General features: G+C 53.2%; 10 protein-coding genes across 10 annotated transcripts; 2 read left to right on the forward strand and 8 right to left on the reverse strand.

Annotated features, from left to right (window-relative positions):
• Positions 1–12: 12 nt before the first annotated feature.
• CLUP02_02174 (ThiF family protein) lies at positions 13–2,197 on the reverse strand (the record flags this gene model as incomplete). Its single annotated transcript, XM_049281208.1, has 5 exons — positions 13–310; positions 364–710; positions 770–1,780; positions 1,842–2,129; positions 2,183–2,197. The coding sequence occupies 5 exons, from the start codon at positions 2,195–2,197 to the stop codon at positions 13–15; spliced, it is 1,959 nt and encodes a 652-aa protein (XP_049137165.1).
• Positions 2,198–3,544: 1,347 nt separating this feature from the next.
• CLUP02_02175 (uncharacterized protein) lies at positions 3,545–4,703 on the forward strand (the record flags this gene model as incomplete). Its single annotated transcript, XM_049281209.1, has 2 exons — positions 3,545–4,472; positions 4,531–4,703. 2 exons carry the CDS (start codon positions 3,545–3,547, stop codon positions 4,701–4,703), a joined length of 1,101 nt encoding a protein of 366 aa, XP_049137166.1.
• Positions 4,704–4,929: 226 nt separating this feature from the next.
• CLUP02_02176 (DNA polymerase delta) lies at positions 4,930–6,001 on the reverse strand (the record flags this gene model as incomplete). The annotated part of the gene is made up of 5 exons (XM_049281210.1): positions 4,930–4,963; positions 5,026–5,147; positions 5,198–5,365; positions 5,439–5,519; positions 5,576–6,001. The coding sequence occupies 5 exons, from the start codon at positions 5,999–6,001 to the stop codon at positions 4,930–4,932; spliced, it is 831 nt and encodes a 276-aa protein (XP_049137167.1).
• Positions 6,002–6,476: 475 nt separating this feature from the next.
• CLUP02_02177 (WD repeat domain-containing protein) lies at positions 6,477–9,172 on the reverse strand (the record flags this gene model as incomplete). The annotated part of the gene is made up of 4 exons (XM_049281211.1): positions 6,477–6,847; positions 6,907–7,452; positions 7,610–7,719; positions 8,142–9,172. 4 exons carry the CDS (start codon positions 9,170–9,172, stop codon positions 6,477–6,479), a joined length of 2,058 nt encoding a protein of 685 aa, XP_049137168.1.
• A 1,019-nt stretch (positions 9,173–10,191) lies between these two features.
• Positions 10,192–10,957, reverse strand: CLUP02_02178 (ribosomal L32p family protein; the record flags this gene model as incomplete). The annotated part of the gene is made up of 4 exons (XM_049281212.1): positions 10,192–10,260; positions 10,356–10,428; positions 10,498–10,537; positions 10,597–10,957. The coding sequence occupies 4 exons, from the start codon at positions 10,955–10,957 to the stop codon at positions 10,192–10,194; spliced, it is 543 nt and encodes a 180-aa protein (XP_049137169.1).
• Positions 10,958–11,027: 70 nt separating this feature from the next.
• On the reverse strand, positions 11,028–11,293 carry CLUP02_02179 (uncharacterized protein; the record flags this gene model as incomplete). The annotated part of the gene is made up of 3 exons (XM_049281213.1): positions 11,028–11,156; positions 11,221–11,238; positions 11,288–11,293. 3 exons carry the CDS (start codon positions 11,291–11,293, stop codon positions 11,028–11,030), a joined length of 153 nt encoding a protein of 50 aa, XP_049137170.1.
• A 505-nt stretch (positions 11,294–11,798) lies between these two features.
• Positions 11,799–12,970, forward strand: CLUP02_02180 (septin; the record flags this gene model as incomplete). Its single annotated transcript, XM_049281214.1, has 3 exons — positions 11,799–11,913; positions 12,025–12,587; positions 12,641–12,970. The coding sequence occupies 3 exons, from the start codon at positions 11,799–11,801 to the stop codon at positions 12,968–12,970; spliced, it is 1,008 nt and encodes a 335-aa protein (XP_049137171.1).
• An 807-nt stretch (positions 12,971–13,777) lies between these two features.
• CLUP02_02181 (guanylate kinase) lies at positions 13,778–14,641 on the reverse strand (the record flags this gene model as incomplete). The annotated part of the gene is made up of 3 exons (XM_049281215.1): positions 13,778–14,035; positions 14,115–14,434; positions 14,632–14,641. The coding sequence occupies 3 exons, from the start codon at positions 14,639–14,641 to the stop codon at positions 13,778–13,780; spliced, it is 588 nt and encodes a 195-aa protein (XP_049137172.1).
• Positions 14,642–17,109: 2,468 nt separating this feature from the next.
• Positions 17,110–17,856, reverse strand: CLUP02_02182 (uncharacterized protein; the record flags this gene model as incomplete). The annotated part of the gene is made up of 1 exon (XM_049281216.1): positions 17,110–17,856. The coding sequence occupies one exon, from the start codon at positions 17,854–17,856 to the stop codon at positions 17,110–17,112; it is 747 nt and encodes a 248-aa protein (XP_049137173.1).
• Positions 17,857–17,920: 64 nt separating this feature from the next.
• CLUP02_02183 (uncharacterized protein) lies at positions 17,921–18,448 on the reverse strand (the record flags this gene model as incomplete). The annotated part of the gene is made up of 1 exon (XM_049281217.1): positions 17,921–18,448. The coding sequence occupies one exon, from the start codon at positions 18,446–18,448 to the stop codon at positions 17,921–17,923; it is 528 nt and encodes a 175-aa protein (XP_049137174.1).
• Positions 18,449–18,994: the final 546 nt, after the last annotated feature.

The following is an 18,994-nucleotide window of genomic DNA, read 5'->3' on the forward strand; positions in this document are numbered from 1 at the left end:
ACCCAAGCACAATCAGTCGTCGTCAATGACAATGGCTCCGCCGGTAGAGTCGTCCACAATGACCACGTCGTCGCTGCCGCTCGTGGTAGCGACAACCTTGGCCTTCTTGGCTTCGATCAGCTCGTCTCCGTCGTCCGGCCGGGGCCGCTTGAGGTTAGATGTCCCCTCCGATGCCTCGCCAGCGGGCTTGCCATTTGGCTCACTCGTGCCGTTGGATTCGGCGGATGCCTCCTTCTTGGGCTTGCGAGGGATCTCGGGCTTCTTGTCCGCGACCAAGCCCTGGATGGGCTTATCAGTCAGGGGCTCCTTGCTATGTGGTTGTTAGTTTGTGGTTTAATACGAGCTCTCGAGCAGATAACGTACGATTCCTGGATGCTGATGACGACGTTGACAAAGGGTTCGTCATCGTCTTCATCAATAATTGTGAGGAAAGAGTCCTCCTTGATCCCAAGCTCGCTGAGCTTCTTGGAGAGGTTCTCCGTCTCATCCGGGTCGTAGAGCGGCCCGACGTCATTATTCAGGGCGAACTCCTTGTCACCGTAGCCAAGCTCCAGGCGCACAAAGTCTTCGACAAGGTCCTTGAGCGTCGCTCGGGACATGTCGACAGTGACGCTCGTCTGATATACGCTGCATACCGGGCAATCTGGGTTAGGGGCGCGGAACTTGCTCGAGTTAAGCAGACGGGCAGGGTTGTGAGGAGAGATGAACACCTAGACAAAAACATTAGACTACCGATTCCTCGCCAGGACCCAAAAACTTTAGACCTTACCTCCTTGGTCTGAGTGAAATCGCCTCTCAGCACCTTGAACGATTGCAAGACACACAGGCCGGCGACAATGGCATTGGTTGTCGCAATAGCAGGGATGATGTTGCCAGCCATCTGCTTGATATCGAAGCGCGACTTTCTCTCAATGCCGAAGATGGATGATCGAATATTTGCGCTCGAGGTCACAAAGTCCAACGTGTCCTCGTCGTCCTTGTCGAAGGTGATCAGGGGCTCAGGTCCAGATGCGTCCTCCTTGTGCGCCTTTTTCAGCTCCTGCATCCGTTTGCTCAGACGGTCCAGGCTGTCGACGAAGACTGCAAAGTTCTCCTCCAACGTCCATACTTGTTGTCCTCCCTGCAAGATAGTCTCCTTCGAGGCGAGGGCTGCGGCTGACTGCTCTGCCAAAGTCTTGTAGTCGAGAGCCTCAGGTTTCCGTCTGGACTTCCACATATCCTCCATGGACGCGAGTCGCACAATGTCGGTGTTGAAGACCTTATCAAAGAGCAGCTGCGGGAAGGCATCAGTGCCCAATGATTCGCGAATCGTTCTCAAGGCCGCAGCCTCCTTCTTCAACTCTTCAATTTCCTTGGCATTGTCGGCATCGGCCGAGTTGTCGAATGCGGACTCGTCTTCGCTCGCGCCAAAGATCTCGTTGAGAAGATAGCTCTTGCCCCACACGATGCAGTGGATGGGCTGGCTAGGGGTGCTTCGAATGGTGCAGACCGGGTAAGACTTGGGCGTCTCCTTGGGCGTGCAGTCGTAACATGCGGTAACACCCTTCTTGATGACCTGGACGTTGCCGTTGAATCCCGTCGTGCCGCTCTCGATGAGAGGTACGTCCGCAGCCAAGCACATCCTGTTGACGTGCCGTCTGGCCTCTAGGTTATCCAGCGCATTGAAGACAATGTGGAAGTCGCGGAACCACTTGACGTTAAATTGGGCGTCCTTGATGTTGGAATGATGCGCGACGATCTTAACCTTGGGGTTGAAGGGCTGCGCGGCATCCTTGGCCACCTTTTTGTAAGTCAGTATTGCAATACTCTCCACACCTATATCACTGCTTCTGGTACCATACCAATGCCTTGGACTTCTTGATGTGCTCGTGTCGGAAGAGAAATTGTCGGTTGAGGTTGCTCAAATCGATGGTGTCTAGGTCGACGACGTGAATTTCACCGAAACCCGTAAGCACGATGTTCTTGAGTAGTTCGCATCCGATACCGCCAGCTCCAACCATGAGAACGCGCGCCTGCGTGTTGTAAGTTAGCTCCATTGACTCTTCAATTGCATTGTAACCCATCATCGGGAGGAAACTGGCTGCTTTTGGAATAGGTAAGGGGGACGACGTTGGATGAAAGCCGCGATGCTAGGCAGGTCGCGTGGTCTGATGCGCCGGGGCTCTCTGACGAGGGTTGCGACGTACCTTCTTGACATTGGCGTTCAATGAGCCGCCGAGCGATTGCTGGAAGAATCGATCACGCGTCTGCACGGCGGGAGGTCGCTGCTGCTGCTGCGGCGGCGGCGGCTTTTGTTGCTGTTGCTGCTGCGTCGTTTGCGCGGGTGGTTGAGCGACGGGGATGGCTTCCGTTTGTGCTGGTTGCTGCTGCTGTTGCTGTGGTGCTGATGCTGGTGTAGGCGCCATCGCGGCGGCGGGCACTGTCGCCTCTGCCGCGGTTGCTGCAGGTGCAGCTCCTGCTTCCGCGGTGGAATCCATTGGGGCTTTCGTTCGATCGCAGTGTTGTTGAGATGTCTGTTCTGCGTGCGTCGACGTGTCAATGGGTTGGAAAGGGAAAAGATGGGTGCGATCGCGTGGTTTTGGGAAGAAGAAGTTGAGGGTGGAAATAAGCCGCGCCAGGTGGGATGGAACGACGGCGGCGGGTGGTTTCAGCACGGGAGCGAGGCTGCGAAGAGGAAGGTTCCAAGGTTGAGGTTTTCCCTGAGGTCAGCGGAAGGAGCGATCGCCTAGCACAAGGTTCCAGCCAATACCGGCAGCCGGTGACGAGATCCCAGCAGGGATTGGAGCTGTTGGTTCCTGGGGAACTTCCGCGGTCGAGTCCTGATTGGCAGATAAAGGCGGGTTTCTCTCGCTTGCCAGTGGAAGCTTGCTGGAGCACGCTGTAACCTCAGCGGTCTAATGCACCCTACAGTCACCGTGAAACACTCGACGCCTGCTCATAGTCCGGTACCTTACCTAAAGTACCTCACCTTTCCATTGCCTCTGGAACCTTGGAAAGTAGGTAAGGTACCTTAACTGCTTACACCGTACCTATGTAGGTACCTCACCAAACACAGGCCGACCTCGCTTGCCCAGCGAAGGTTCGTTGGGCCTCCACCGGTTCCTCGAGTCCTCTCTACACTACTGCGTATCCGTGGTAGGGCCGCTTCTCATCCCCTTTCACGTGGAAAGCAGCCGGTTGGAAGCTCACCTCAGAAACGGGGTTCACAGGTATCCTTGAAGTGACGAGATCGTAGGTCACTCACTCGGAGGGGTCCTCTGGGATTATCGCCGCTTGCGATCCCGCCTTTTGATCCAACAAAAAACAACCGGGTCGGTGCGATATGGGTCTCTTCTTTACCGCCTAGTTCAAAGCCTTAGTCCTGCGATTCTTGCCCTCATCGTCGTCCAAGCTCTGTGAAAGATCCTACTGCATTGCCGCCGGCTAGAAGCATCTGAAAGGTGCAGTCAAGCCCAGTTCTAGGGTCGTATTCCTGCGGCTCTCTCCAAGCAGATAATACCGCCTGCAAGCATCTCACCGCGGGGCACTACACACTAACCGAATCATGTCCGACGACGAGCCCGACCTCGAACTCCTGGCCCTCCTCCGCCAGCGGTTCCAGGGGAAGCTCAACATCGACGATGAGCCCGAGACGGGCGTCCTCGACGGCGCCGAGTTCGTCTACGACAACTCCATCGACGTCGCCATCGACATGAGGGCCACAAAGAGGGCCGCCGCCACCATCTACGCCCAGATGGAACAGAAGAAGTACTCCACCTCCACCTGGGCAGAGCACGAGCTGCACCCAAAGACTAAAGACGAGAGCACCGCCGCCTTCATCTTCACCATGGACCTGCTCAACTTCTGCTTCTGGTCAGAGAAGCCCGAGGACGAGAGGTACGCCGTCGAGTACCGCGGCAAGACCTGGACGGGCTACTGGAGCATGGTCGCCTCGCTGCAGCGCGCCCTCGAGGAAGGCATCCCCATCACCAGCTCCGATTTTTGGCAGAGCGAGGACGAATGCAACTTGGAGGTTCTCAGACACGTCTTCCGCTCCAAGACGGAGGAGGAGATGCCCCTTCTTGAGGAACGCTTGGCGTGCTTGCGGGAAGCCGGCACTGTCTTGTATGAGAGGTACAGTTGCAGCGTGACGAAACTGGTCGAGGCCGCCAACGGGTCGGCCGCACGGCTTGTGAACTTGCTCGCCCGCGATTTTGACTGTTTCCGTGATGAGCACAAGTTCGACGGCCGTCGGAAGCCGGTGAGAATCCTCAAGAGAGCGCAGATCCTCGTGGCCGACATTTGGGCATGCTTTGGCGGTGAGGGCATTGGTGCCTTTAAGGATATCGACAAGATCACCATGTTCGCCGACTACCGGGTCCCGCAGATCCTCAGCACCATGGGTTGTTTGTATTATAGCCCTTCGCTGGCGACGGCTATCACTGATAAGCGGGTTATTGAGAGCGGGTCGAGGTTGGAGTTGCAATTGAGAGGTGAGCCTTTGCAACTACTATGTCACTTCTCCAAGCGTCTTGCTAACTATGAGAACAGCGTGCAGTATTTGGTGCGTTGAGCTCATCAAACGGGAGATCCAGAGGGACCACCCTGGGACGAGCGTCAATGCCATTTTGATCGATTTCTTTTTGTATGATACCATGAAGGAGCTGGAGGCCGCTGGCACGGAGACGATAGGACATCACAGAACGCGGAGTATTTGGTACTGAGGTAGAGAGCAGCTTGATCAAGATATGGCCAAGATGGGGAGACGAGAGACCTTCAGCACCTCTGATAAGGGGTATAATTCATGTTCGCTGCTGTCCACCTAGCATAGAACATTTCGTGTGATAAATTACAGCAAAACCCTCGTGTCGCATATGCCTCGTTTTCCACTCCTCAAAAAACCGATCCGTTAAAGCCATCGAACCGCTAGCAACTCCAAACTCCGTCTGCTTATTCACACATGGTTTTCGCGGGAAGGAGGCACCTCGACGGTCACCCGGTCAGCCATCCGTGCCTTCCCCCCTTGGTCACCCCCCAAAGGTCCACGAATACACAACCAAACTTTCATCCGATGCCATTCCGCCACAATCAGAGCCTTCATATACCCCCTCAATCCCATTCCTGTCACCAGCACAGCAGGCGCCCCCTAGGTCGGGGGTCAGGTCAAACTGTGGCGTGGGTGGTGGAATGGTTAATGGTCAACATTCAAATCGCCAACCAGCCTACGCGACGACAGGCTCAGCGCATACGAGTACCGAGTTCGAATCCCAGCATGAGCACCAAGAGATGTAGCCCCCAATTCAGCACCGGGGGGGTGAACTCTTTTGACCTTTTTGACCTTTGTAGATGCTTGCTGAGATCCTCCACAATTACGAGGCTCCGACCGCTGTCGAGTTCATAAGCTCGTCTAAGTGAGCCCGGTCCGAAGCGTGGCCCTTATTCTCTTGCTTTAGAAGTACCGCAAGGACCTCGATTGGCGGGTTGAGACCTAGCCTCTCCGCGCGCTGCCACCGCTTCATGCGCTGGAGGCCGATGCAGGGCTGCAAGTCATATCAGTATCTCTAGCCAGAAAGCAATTGTGGTCAGGATAACTTACACCATATTGAGAGCTAACGTCAAAGTATCGCAAAACCCTCTCAGCCAGACTCACATCACCTTGGTGCACCCTAGGCGCAATGCGCTGAGCCTCGATCGACTTCCAGTACTTGTTAATCTGGGCGTCGCTGATCTTCTCGGCCCTCACTTCGGCCTCTGATTTTTCGGGAACTTCTTCCTTGGCTTCAACCTTCTCAACCTCGGGCGTCAAGGGTTCTTCGATCTGAATCTCGTCGACATCCTTGTGCTCCTTATTACTTGGCTTGGCGATATCGGAACGGTCAATGGCAGAGGAAAGAGCCACTGTTTTCTTGGTGTCCTTGGGCACCGGCTTCGATACTCTGTTGGAGAAGCTGATGGTCGATTGGCCTCGCGCTGGGCCAGGTCTGGCGCGGCCTCCTCCTGTTGATCTCCTGGTGGTTGGCATTGTGTGAATCGTCGCAAGTACGTGGGCTGGCAGGGGTCTAAATGGGTGGGTGTGAGAACGTCAAGTTTGAGTGACCGATTTACGGAAAATCGAGGTATTGATAACGTCAATCTGATGAATCTGAAATATCACTGATCGAAGGGCAATGCTTCAGATAATGTCACCAATGGGTGTTGTCGCAATGTCATCTGTGAACCAGCGCTGGGATGTAATGAATGACGAAAGAGGTAGGAAGGTGGCAGGGGCTTTAATTTGGCGGGGCAACGCGAGGTAGGAGCCAAACCACGTGATTCACTGTGCCTAATGAGCGGTACACATCATTACTGACACTGTCCTCATCATCGTCGTGATTGTTCGTTGTTCATTTCGACATATCTCTATCGTCTGTCTTCGGTTATGCCACAGGAAGTTTCATATTCCAGGGTTCTTTGGATGCACGCCGACTCTTCCTTGACTTTTTGGTTCCCCTACTCCTTTATGCACCAGTAGCTTCCCTATAGAATGAAATGCTCCTGTTGGCGCCCGCCGTACAGAAAGACTCGTTCTTTCCAGTCTTCGGGAGCCACTTGACAGCCCACAAAGCCTTGTCTGTCTCGCTATGCGTCGCGACACAGGCGCTACGCTCCACTGACCAGACCTTGACCTTTCCGTCCATCGCTCCGCTAAGCAAGTATTCACCCGTGTCGTTCCAGTCAACAGATGTGATCCATGAGGAGTGGCCAGTCATGTTGCTGACTTGCTCGCCATTCTTGATGTCGTAGAGAGCAATAACGGATGAGTCGCCAGCAGCAGCGAGTCTGGTGTTTCCAGGGGAGAATGAGACAGAGCGGACAGATTTGACCAGGCCTGGGGAGATTTCTTTAGCAAACAATCATTACGAGTAAAACGTTCGGTGAGGGTATTACCTGGTAGTGAGAATAACAACTTTCCGTTGTCATTGTTGAAGACGTAGACAGCTCCGTTCTGGTGGCCACTGGCAGTGTATCGCCCATCACGGCTCAAGTCGACCGACATACCAAAGCTTCCCTGGCCAGGGCTTCCCGTCTCGTACTCTCTAATCTTGGGCGTGCCCTCTTCTCCAACGTCCCACACATTCACCCGGCCGTCGTAGGTCGTACCCGCCAGGAATTTTCCATCTTCGCTAAGCGCAATGGCCCAGACCTCGCCGGCCTTGGCCGCCTTGTTCGTGATCTCTGAGTGGAGCTTCCACTCGCTCGTGTCCTTGTTGATGACCCAGATCTTCACCTCGCCGGCGAAGCCTGCACTCGCGGCGACCAGACCATTGCGGGAGGTGCAGATGTGGTGGCAGCCCAGCTTGTGTGCACCGCTGATGGATTGCGTGATGGGGATCGTGGGGTCGGCTGTGTCGTGGATGTGGAGGGTCGATGAGCCGCTTGCAGATAAGACGGCCCTTGAGGTAGTGGCCAAACTGAAGATATCGGTTATGTGGGCTAACGTTGCTGCATGTTAGCAAGATGAAGCTCTAGAGACGATGGTTCGGAGGTTCTCAAGCTCTAGCTGATAGGTAGCTCACCATTATCCACAGTGTGTGTGGTCAAATATTGTTTCGACTGGCAGAATTAGCTTCCTTTTCGTACACGAACAGACAATTGAGGTCGTACCATGATTCCCAGTCCATGCGAAGCTCGTACCGCTGTAGTTGATGCGCGGTTGTGAGTAGGAAGGTGATGGACGCGATGTGGTCGGGAAGGTGGGGGCTGACATCACACATTTGCGAGAAAAGACCCCTGCAAAGAGCAGCTGGGGCACGGCAGGAGGGGCAATGGAGGGGCACCAGCAAGTACCCTTGCTCAGTTTACCTCAGCACCCCGACTTTATTCAACCTCATTCTTTTTTCATCTTCTAAACATGTATCTCGGGGAACACTTATGAAGAGTAGTTTCCTTCCGTTTAATTCTATGATGACAGTACTACTCGCAGAGAGATCAACTTGCCTTCGAAAAACAATGCTGCCCGCTTACATGGCTCCTGTTTCTACCTCAGCCTTCGATGGCCTTTTGTATAAGTCAAAACGCCTTTGAATTCTTTGTACAAACCACAAGGGTTTCTAGCAGTCGCTTCTCAAAGCTACAGTCTCCAGCTCTCAAACTTACCGGGTTACTCGCCGAGCTCAACTCACCTCGTCGGAGCAATCGCTTCCTGCTCACGGAAGAACTCGACCATTGTAACATTCTGACAGTAAAGAGCCAACTCATACGGCGTCAAGCCACCGATGTAGGGCTCGCCAGACTCCTTCGCTCCGCCCAAGGTCGTTCTGGCCCGCAATTCAGCCCCTGCTTTGATCAGCGCCTTTGCAGTAGGTATCATGGCTTGGTCCTGCTTTTGCTGAGACATTCGTCGAGGGTCCTCCGGATCAGGATGCCATCTCCGCGCGTAGCACGCCATGTGGAGAGGCGTCCATCCCCGAGGGCCGAGGGCATTGGCGTCTGCGCCTTTCTTGAGAAGGAGCTCAACGGTCACGCTCGCTCGTACGCCCCATCTACATACGACATGCAGTGGCGTGATCCCGTTGGTGTCTGTGGTATTTGGGTCGGCGCCGTGAGAGAGCAACCACTTGATTGCTTGATGTCGCCCGGTGACGTCGCCATACGCCGCCGCGAGCAAGGGTGTGCCGAAGTTGTACGTCTTTGACCTTTGCAGTATGGGGAAGTTGCTTCCAAAAGTGCTTTCTACGCGTCCATAGTTCATCATGTCTATTGGGGTTCCGGTCTTCTCAAAGGCGTAGTTGACTGATGCGCCGGCCTCGACGGCCGCTCCCAACGCAAGGAGGTTGCCGTTGAAGCTGGCCCATCGAAGAGCATACCAGTCATCCTCTTGTCCACTTCGCTGGTAAAGCACACACCTCAACGTTTGATACAGTGACCTACATGTGATGGCCAAATTTTTGAGGTCGGTAATGCCTTCAAGAACGTTCGATAGCGTTGGCTTATTGGGGTCTTCGTAAAAATAGTCATCCACTATCTTCAGGTCATCGGAGTCGGAGTCGGCCTCGGCTTCGAGAGCACCGTGAAGTCTTAGATGTTTTGCTGGCTTTGGCTTCGGTCGTGGGCCAATGGCTTTCACGATCTGCAGGACAAGCTCCGTTGGGATAGGAATGCCTGCCCGACCGGTGGTCTTGGAGTCGTCTCGAGGCGGCTGAGGTGATGTCATGTCGGCAACTTGATTCAGTCCCAAAGTCGTACTTACTAGGTGTCTTTGCCGTTTTATCCACGTCTATGCGACCTCTGTTAGTTGCATCAGATAGGCGTGTTTGTGTCTACTTGCAAGTTGTGGTTGACTTTAGAAGAGTCAGTCATTGTATTATGTAGTTTGGTATCCCGATGCACAGACAGTTCGCACTCTTGTCTGCAGACTGACTTCTCAAAAAATATCTATGACCATATCTTTGCTCGCCGTAGTTGATCATGATCTATCAGATTGCACGGCTTCAATGTCGCTTTGCTTTGGTCTTATTGTTCCAAATACCACGTGTTATTCACACAGAACAATGGAGGACTTGCCCCAGTGTCATAAAACTGGGACTCCATCTTTGTCTAAGGTTACAACCCCTACTTCCGTTGAACATTTCTTTGTTGATCCTATTAGCCAACCAGTACCCGATGGTTGGTTCTTGGAGCTGGATTGTTAAGGAGGGGAGGCTAGAAAGAAGAAAAGGCCTGGCGGCAAGACTAAAGTCAATACATCAGAGTCGTGGCGGAACAGATGTAAAAGTTCGCTTAGGAAGTAATCCTCTGTAGGCGCCAAACTTTGGGAGATCAAGTAGCATCATCAAATGAGTGCAGCAGACAATGGAACTCAGCGTAACCTGTGTCTATCACCGAGGTTGATGTCGATGGCCCCATCTCAGCGGGCCCGGCCATCGAAACCGCGTGGATCCAGTCTTTCCGTGTTGTAACCGAGTTCTGCTTTTGGTATTCAAAAGCCGTGCCCGCTCGAGACATTCTTCTACATCGACCTTGGTCTACAGACGAGATGTACGTTCATAGGGATGTTGTTTTGCCAATATTTTCCACAATTGTCGGAGTTCCGACTGTTTGTACCCGAGTCCATCATGAGATATCGATCAAGTGATGTTTGCCGTGTACCTAGTGATAGGCTCCTTCAAACGCCTGCTTTTTGCCCACGTTCCCGGCGGCATGTAGATAACCCTGAGCTTGCCACATTGAAATTCATTGTAAAGATGCGCTGATGAACACATTCGCAACCTCCAGACGAAGTTCGAGGACCTTTGTTCGCCACTTGATGATCAGCCCATCATTTCAAGCCACTCGGGGCGGATGTAGAGGCGAGCCTTGCTTCAAAGCTTCAGCGGCATTTCACTCTATTTCATGACCAGTAAACACCGGTCTGATGACAGCTGGGCACGTCGGAAGAAGGTGATGGATTGTCCCAAACGCCAAAGTATGCTAACCAATTGTACACTTGAATATACACGTCTCGAAATGTTACACGGCCATTGGGCGATTTAAACGAACTTTCCTGAGGGGTTCTCCTCTTTCCACATATCCTTGATCTCTGCACAATGGTTGTCAGTTTGACGTGTACGAAGAACGGTTCCTGCAAGGGAGACGTACTGCTCAGGCAGTGTGGGCATACCACGTGCTGCCTCTTGATCTGGCCGCAGCCTGGGCACTTGCACAGAGACTTGACATCCTGCAACGCCTTGCCTGCCATCTGCCTGTGTCTCTTCTTCGAGTGAGAGGTCTTCTTCTTGGGTACCGCTCGCAAGATGGACTCCCAGATGCCGCCGAGCCAGGCGGGGATGTTGAGGTTGAAAGCCGGGAGCGCGAAGGAGAGCGCCGGGAGGAACGAGTTGGTGACTTGGCGTGTGTAGAGGGAGAGGATTCTTGGTGACTGAGCGAAGGCTGGCGCGGAGATGCGAGGGAAGAGGGAGGTTATGCGCAAAGGCTGCGCGCCCATGGCGATGGCTGCCATTTTTTGGGATGGTGATCGATCGTTTCGAGCTCTAATGGAGGGGTTGTCGGGAAGTCAGGGACTGCCAAAATTAGAACCGGGGTTCTTTGTAGACGACGATATTGATTCGGGCCGCGATTTCTTTTGCTGCCGGGTATCGAGGGTTCGTGGCTGCGTAGATGTTCTGTCGTGAAAATGTGTATCCACGTTGAAGCTGCTGCTACACCACTGTCGTGCACATCGCGAGGCTCAAGCTTGTTCCATTCCGAGCCGGAAAAAAAAACCGGCTTGCGACCGGGGAGCTGTCAATTGAGATCTGCCAGCCAATCACAGCTTTGAAAGTGCACAGACCGCCATCAGCCAATCAAGAAGATGGAGACCCCTTTTCCCCTTTCCCTCCCACACCCCCTGCACCTACCTCCCTGCAGGGAAATTATTTGTTTGCTGGAGTGGAAGGAGCAACCTATTAGCTGCAGCCAACGGCGACAGCCAGTGCCTGGCAGACAGGACACGGGGGGCACTGGGGGGTGGACGGGGACGGGTAGCAAGCAAGTGCCAGCGAGAGAGGAAATTACCCTTGGTTGGGCCAAATCATTTGGTTGACTTTCCCACCTGGGCTCATTCTCATTCACCGGCTTCTGTCCTTCAGAAACATCCGCCAACCTCGTGATCCTCTTTTTCCTCTCTCCCTGCCCATCGCCTTCTCCAACTCCGTCTCTCCTCCCCCTTGACGAGGCCGCAATTCGAGTTCGAGTACTAGATACCCTTCTTGGAACACAGAAACGTATCTCAACTTCACTCCTTAAAAGCACACACTCACGCGCACCGTTCACTCTCGCTCCCTTGCGGAAAAGCTATCACAATGGCGCAGCCTCAAACCATCTTCCCCCAGACCCATGTCGGTTTCGACAGCATCACGTCCCAGATTGAGAAGAAGCTCCTGAAGAGAGGCTTCCAGTTCAACGTCATCTGTGTCGGTAAGTTATTCCCCGCAACCCCAGATCACAATCACTGGCCTAGCAAGCTGGATTGTCCCCCTAGGTCGCGTCGGCAATCGACTAATCGCATCTCGTGTTTCCATGATATAGGCCAGACTGGTCTGGGCAAGTCCACCCTGATCAACACCATCTTCGCCTCCCACCTCATCGACTCCAAGGGTCGTTTGATGCCCGATGAGCCCGTCCGCTCTACCACCGAGATCCAGGCCGTCTCCCACATGATCGAGGAGAATGGCGTCCGTCTGCGCCTCAACATCGTCGACACCCCCGGATACGGCGACCTGGTCAACAACGACCGCTGCTGGGATCCCATCGTCAAGTACATCAAGGACCAACACTCCGCTTACTTGCGAAAGGAGCTCACCGCTCAGCGAGAGCGTTACATCCAAGACACCCGCATCCACGCCTGCCTCTTCTTCATTCAACCCTCGGGCCACTCCCTGAAGCCCATCGACATTGTCGTCCTGAAGAAGCTGTCTGATGTCGTCAACGTCGTCCCCGTTATCGCCAAGTCCGATACCCTGACTCTTGAGGAGCGCCAGGAGTTCAAGGAGCGTATCAAGGAGGAGTTCGCTTTCCACAACCTCAAGATGTACCCGTACGACAACGACGAGTTTGACGACGAGGAGCGCAGCTTGAACACCCAGATCAAGGTCAGTCATGCCATTTGGCTCGCGCACATTCCAATTGCTAATAGACCCCACAGGATCTCGTTCCCTTCGCCGTCGTCGGCTCCGAAAAGTCCATCATTGTCAACGGCAAGCAGGTTCGCGGTCGCCAGAACCGGTGGGGTGTCATCAACGTTGAGGACGAGAACCACTGCGAATTCGTCTACCTGAGAAACTTCCTTCTCCGCACCCATCTCCAGGATCTCATCGAGACCACCTCGCAGATTCACTACGAGACTTTCCGTGCCAAGCAATTGCTTGCGCTCAAGGAGAGCAGCGCGCACGGTGGAGGTAGCAGACCCATCAGCCCTGCTGCTGACCGTGAGCTCAGCCGAAACTCTCAACGAATGACCTTGAACGGATACTAGTTTACGGATATCCCACCCCCACCTACTCGAGGCGCCTGACGGCCATGATATTCTTGGGCAGCTGGGCTTCTGACGACTTTCAATCTCATGGTGTTATGCGCAGACCAACAAAAAGAACAGGCACGGTACGGCCTCGACAGCATGCGGATGCTGCATCGACCAGTAATGCAGAGGGGAGGTAGCAACCGCTACGTCCATGGTAAAACTTGGCGGAAGTGATTTCGCATGGAAGGCTCGAACATGCTTGCGTGGCGCACGGATATAGGCCCATACCCCCTTCTCTAGACTTCATGGTCGTTGTTTAAGTACTCGTGCTGGCGAAAATAGTCCAATATTCCCCCTTTCCGCCTCATCAGCTGGACGCACTTCTACTGTTTTCTTATTTCGGCTTTTTTTAAAGCAGCATTTCAAGCTCGGCTTCACTTGTACCCCCATTTTCTTCTTACACTTTAATCCATTCGTACTCTGATAGAGAGTTCGTTTCGATACCTCGTGGAATACAACCGACATGGCTTATGACTTGCGGGCTTGGATGTTTTTTGTGATGTGTATTCCTCTGTCCCGAGTACGGCAATGAATAGCCAGAGGTTTCTGCCACGTGTAGATGTGGCTCTATGGATTGCTTTTATACGCTCTCATGTGTGTATATATGCTCACAATGACCGCCCGTGCTATGAAGAAGATCCACAGACCATTTGTGAACTCTTAAAGGATATTCAGTTTCCAACGCCCCGTCACCATGCCATCCGATCCGAACCTCCCTCTCGCTCTCTATCTCTCTTATCCGCCCTCGTCGTCATCGTCTCTCTACTGAGAAGGGTTGTAGACAAAGTCCTCGAGGGTCTTGTAGGCCTTCTCGAGGTCGTCGTTGACAATAACCAGATCGTGAACGCCGGGTGTTTTGGAGTAGGCCAGCTCGAGCTTGGCTTGCGCGAGACGCTTCTGGATGCTCTCTTCCTTCTCGGTGCCGCGGCCGCGGAGGCGCTTCTCGAGCTCTTCTTCTGAGGGGGGCGCGATGAAGACGTAGCGGGCGGGGAAGTTTGACGTCTTGATTTGCTTGACTCCCTAGATGTTCAAACCCCACGGTCAGTATTGGAAATTCCTGGTTGGAGGGGAAAGAGGTGCGTATAAAGAAAAAACGTACCTCCATCTCGATGTCGAGAACGACGAGCTTGCCCTTGGCGGACTGCTCCTCAATGGTGGCCTTTGAGGTGCCGTACGAGTTGCTGCCAAAGGTGGCGTGCTCGACGAAGCCGTCCTTGCTGACGAGGTCGTCAAAGGCGTCCTTTGTGACAAAGTGGTAGTCGACGCCGTCCGCCTCGCCGGGTCGCGGGCCGCGGGTGGTGTGGGAGACGGAGAGGGCGAAGGAGTCTGGGTGGCGCTCGAAGAGGAGCTTGTAGAGGGTGCCCTTGCCGACGCCCGAGGGGCCGGAGATGACGATTGGTCTGCGGTCGGAGGGGAGGACTGTCATTTTTGGATGAGTTAGTCTTGTGCGAAGTTTATGTCTTCTTTTGTTTCCTCGTTCCTTCTGGGGAGAGAATGTGTCTTGCAACGGGCTTGCGAGAGGGAGAGAAGTGGGAGGGGCAGAGGTGGATTGGGCCGTGATTCAGAGGTTTGGGTGAGGAAGTGACGATGTATGGAAGGATAGTGGTGAAGCTTACCTGGCGCCATTGTGCTTGCGAAACGAAACGGTTGACTTTTGGGTATGAATCTTGTCAGTGGAGGTTGTCGTGAGAAGGCCTGGGTAAATGGTCGGAGGCGGGGCAACATTAGATGGAGTATCGGTCAAGGAAGGCTCCAAGGGAGAAGCAAGAACTGCGCTCGCTAGCCTCGAAAGTTTCAGTAGGTCTACGGGCACGGCGGCGGCGGTCGGCAAGGGGGCAGAGGAGGGGCAGACTGGATGAGAGCGGGTTAGGACGGGCGGTCTGGACAGTCACAAGCCTCAGAGGCGGGAGAGGTGGAGGAAGGGGGTTGACGGGACTGGACCGGACACAGACAGGTACGGCGGGAGTTGGGGGACGCGGTGACACTCGCTGTACGCAGTACCTACACTGAGGTGAGGTGGTAACTGCGCGGCAGGGTAAGGTATCCAATGGTGGTGGGGGGAAGCTCCTGCCGGCAGAATTGGGGGTGGCATATGCCGCTGAAGAGTCAACGTTGGGCGCCCCATGAGTCAGCGGGGCGGTGTGTTGGTGCCCGTTGGGGGCATGGCGGCAGGGTTTACTTTGTCTCTGATTTGCTCCCTTGCATTTGGTCGTTGCTTTTGCCCTGACGAAGTAGCGGTGTCAACACTGCTTTCCAGAAGCTCGAGCCTTACCTTGAATGAATTGCATAAGCTGAGCAGCTTCTATAGTTTCTCTACTTACTTTCAGTGGACTTTCAGCGCTAAGTTGACACTGAATTCAGTGTGAGGGCATGATCAAGTTATGGTCTTGACTGAGTACCTATGTAAGGTAGGCTTGACTACATTTGTGATTTCCCTTCAACTTCCAAGCATGGCTGTATATCATCAGTGAGATGATACGTTTCCTACCTCATTCATTAAGTCAACTCTCGCAAACTCATTGATAATTCATCTCGACTCATGCTGTTCTTGGCATCTTTCATGTCACAGCCAGGATAACTGGGTTAGGACTCAACTCATAGAAACGGTGGTAGAAGGGTCGTAAATCCAGGCTCAGCTTACAACGTAGAAAAAATACGAAACAAATACCTGGACTCAATGAGAACACGACTTTCCACGACCTTTAATCAGCAAGTACAACATCAAGCCGTTGACGGTGTTAGGAATCTCGAAGAGAACACGTACTTCATGTATCCTCAATTGACTGACGCAGCATTTATTGTTGATGTTCAGGCAAAAATACACCCAGTCAAGTTGCTAATTCTACTGAGTATTGTTACCATTCATGATGCTCTCCCAGTGTCGTTCCCAAGTAGTAACCTGGTTCACCAGACCCAAATGCCCATGTGTATTGGAAGCAGGTCAAATCTAAAATCTCACACACTATGTGAACCCTTTCAAAGAGTTCATCCAGATCTAGCTCGGAAACTCCGGGGGAATGTAGTAAGCGTTGAAAACCTCTATCGTCACACTCCCTTCTCCAAAGGGGGGAGACGAGAACCTACTTACCAGGACACCGTCTCTTCGATCTGCCGCCTTCTGAGACCACAAGACGATGTGAACTAAATCAGAACACGTCGTGTCAACTATTCAAGAATTTTTTGTTCCAGCTTGATGCCGGTCGTAAAAGGAATATCATTGTCAACGTTACTGACGCAGGAGGCTGTCGGCCTCTATCGGTGGTCGCTACATTGCTGCTTCACAACGTATCTCAATGAAAAGGCAACTTCGATGGCGCGAAATCGTTTACCGACGGACCTACATTGGAACCGCAAATGAATCTTTCGTGGAACACATGATCCATCAGAGGCGAAGTCTCACTGTGCTGTCGCCTCCTCGCAAACTCCACCATGTCTACCTCTTGAGAAGACGCGATCGGCGCCTTCGTCACCCTTGAATCACGATATGAAAAGTCATACATAGCTTAAAGGCATGATGCCACACAGGAAACAGATGGTTTGTCTGTGTAGATCTCAGAATGACAAGGTCGAAATAGAGAAAGGAGTCAGAGGACTACACACCGTCGAACAGGTAGGCTGGAGGTTCCCCTTGAAATAGACTACAAGCTATACAGGAGATATGTAAACTATCACACTATTGTGGATCTTACTACTTATCACAAAAAGTCGTTCGGTCCTTGTTAGAGTGCATTGATAAGGGATTGAATTCTTCAAGTACGAAGATGATTCTCGAGAGCGAAAAGACAACAATGTTTTGCGTCAGCTCTCTAGCCCTCGTCTCTGATGTATGCCACCTGCTGTCTGATTAATCTATGATGGAATCCTACGTCAGTGTCTCTATTTTATCGATGGGAACGACTCGGGAAACGGCAACGGGATCGTCAACTACATCCTTCCATCTTCCGATATAGCCGACTGGCATACTACGTATATACACTGCAAGTATCTCCCAGCCACAAGTAGGAAATACTCATTATAGCTGGAGACTCAACCTGTCTTCGTCACGATAAGCCACGTAATCAAAAAGTGTCCCAGTTCTTGGCAGCAAATTACAATCAACCTGAAAGCGTATGAAATAGCAATCGAGGGCATTCAGAGCGTGGCGCAGCCCCTGTGAGCACGGGAACGATCCCGTCCAATCCGACCCCGCATGATGGATGGGGCCAGACTCCTTTCACATGTTTCTTCGTTGATCTGGATGGCGGCTGTTGATCTCTCAGGCTTTGGAAGTGCCGCACAATTGTGGTGGTTGGTGTTGATGTTGCCGGCGAAATGGCAAGAATGTCGAGTTTGTGGATACGGCACTGGCCTGGAGCCCCGAGACTTGCATATCTTATGATGGCGAAGCCTCTGAAGAGCTTCAATGAACTCGAGAATGCAACACCGGTGGTGAGAGGGTGCTTAAAATAGAAACACAGATCAAGATGACAGCTAGGCTTAGGCAACGGTGAGGCTTCGATTGCCGGCCCACGGCATTCTGGAGTACCCTGGGCCATCTGCCCGGCCACCAAATCCGGGGTCGACGCCACGTAGCCTGCATTGGAACGCAAAAGGCTCGGTTGAAGATTCCGGATAGTCCAGGCAAGAATGTAGTGGCGATGCCACAAACGGTGAGTGTTGGTCGGGAAGGTCGGCCGTCGGAGCCGATCACGGCACGGAACCAAGGTGCCGGGCGGGGCCGTGTCTACCGGTCGATTGCTTCCCGTACCCCCGCCCCCCTGGTTAGTGAGTGAAATATTCCTCCCCCCGCCAAGAGTCAAATAAGATGGGGGCCGTTTGGTGAGTGAGGTAATAATTTGCATGTGGGGGCCTAGCAGGGGGATGCGAGTCTATCACAATCAAGCACTTGTGCTGGACAGGACCCATTCACCCGGCCGAAATACGATGTGCTGGGCCGCTGGCAAGTGCAATCTTTTTGAACCCCGTCGTAAAGAGCCAGTCACGGGGACGGCAGTAATGGGGTATCAAAAGTGGTTGACTTCTGGCGGAGTACCACTTGCGAGAGGATTTCCTTTCGTGTTCAATGGACCGCCCAGCGGCTCCACGGCACGCGGGACACCCGCGTTTTCCATGCCATGCCGTGATATGCGATGCACCGCCCGCAGCCGCCGTAGTCTCGTGCCTTGCAGCTGGTAGGGCGCTACTAACGACACTAGTCGATGGGGGCAGAAGAGAGGCAAACGAACGGGGTGATTTGTGTTCCTGGATCTCGTATGGTAGCACGAACTTTCGGCGCAGAACAACCGCTAAGGTACGGTGGCTTGTGGAAGACCAGCGCTGAGAAACCATTTTGCGCATCGACAAGGCTTCGTCATCTCCACCAACACAGCCTAGAAAATCAGCCGCAAGAAACCTAAGCCCAAAATTCGAATTGGCGGTTGGACCAGTCGCCATCTAGGCCAGCCAGATCGGGAGGTTGTCGGGTTCACGTGGTTGGAAGTGCGTATAACAAAGAACCAAGTTGGGTACTGACCAAAGGCAAAATCGTCTCAAAACAACCGTCTCTGGGTTCCCGAGTGTCTTCTTTGGGGAAGAGAGTTACAGAGACAGCGGTTTGCCCGAGCGCTGAGGCGGTTTTGGCTCGCAACAAAGGCAGATGTACCAGGCGGACCCTGGAAAAGTAGCGTAGAGATGACACCATGCTGAGGTGAAAACATCGGATATGTTCAGTGGTGGAAGGGGAGAAGAATGCGAAAGTTCAGAATTGGCCGTGGTTCGTTCTGTCAATCAATCCACTTCGCCCGTTCCCCGTGTCTCAGAGTCTCCTGTTGGCTAGTCGGGGCGCATTGTCCTAGGAAAGCTTGAACAAGTATGTCTCACACGGTTTCGAAGGGGCCTGTCTCTTCCGGGAGATGTCTTTCTGAGTGGTGACGTTGAAAGCAGACTCGGACCTGTCACTGTAAACAACATCAGCTTACATGACCAGCAAATATTATTGAA

The sequence above is a fragment of the Colletotrichum lupini genome, chromosome 1 (assembly GCF_023278565.1).
Source record: "Colletotrichum lupini chromosome 1, complete sequence".
Taxonomy (NCBI): Eukaryota; Fungi; Ascomycota; class Sordariomycetes; order Glomerellales; family Glomerellaceae; genus Colletotrichum; species Colletotrichum lupini.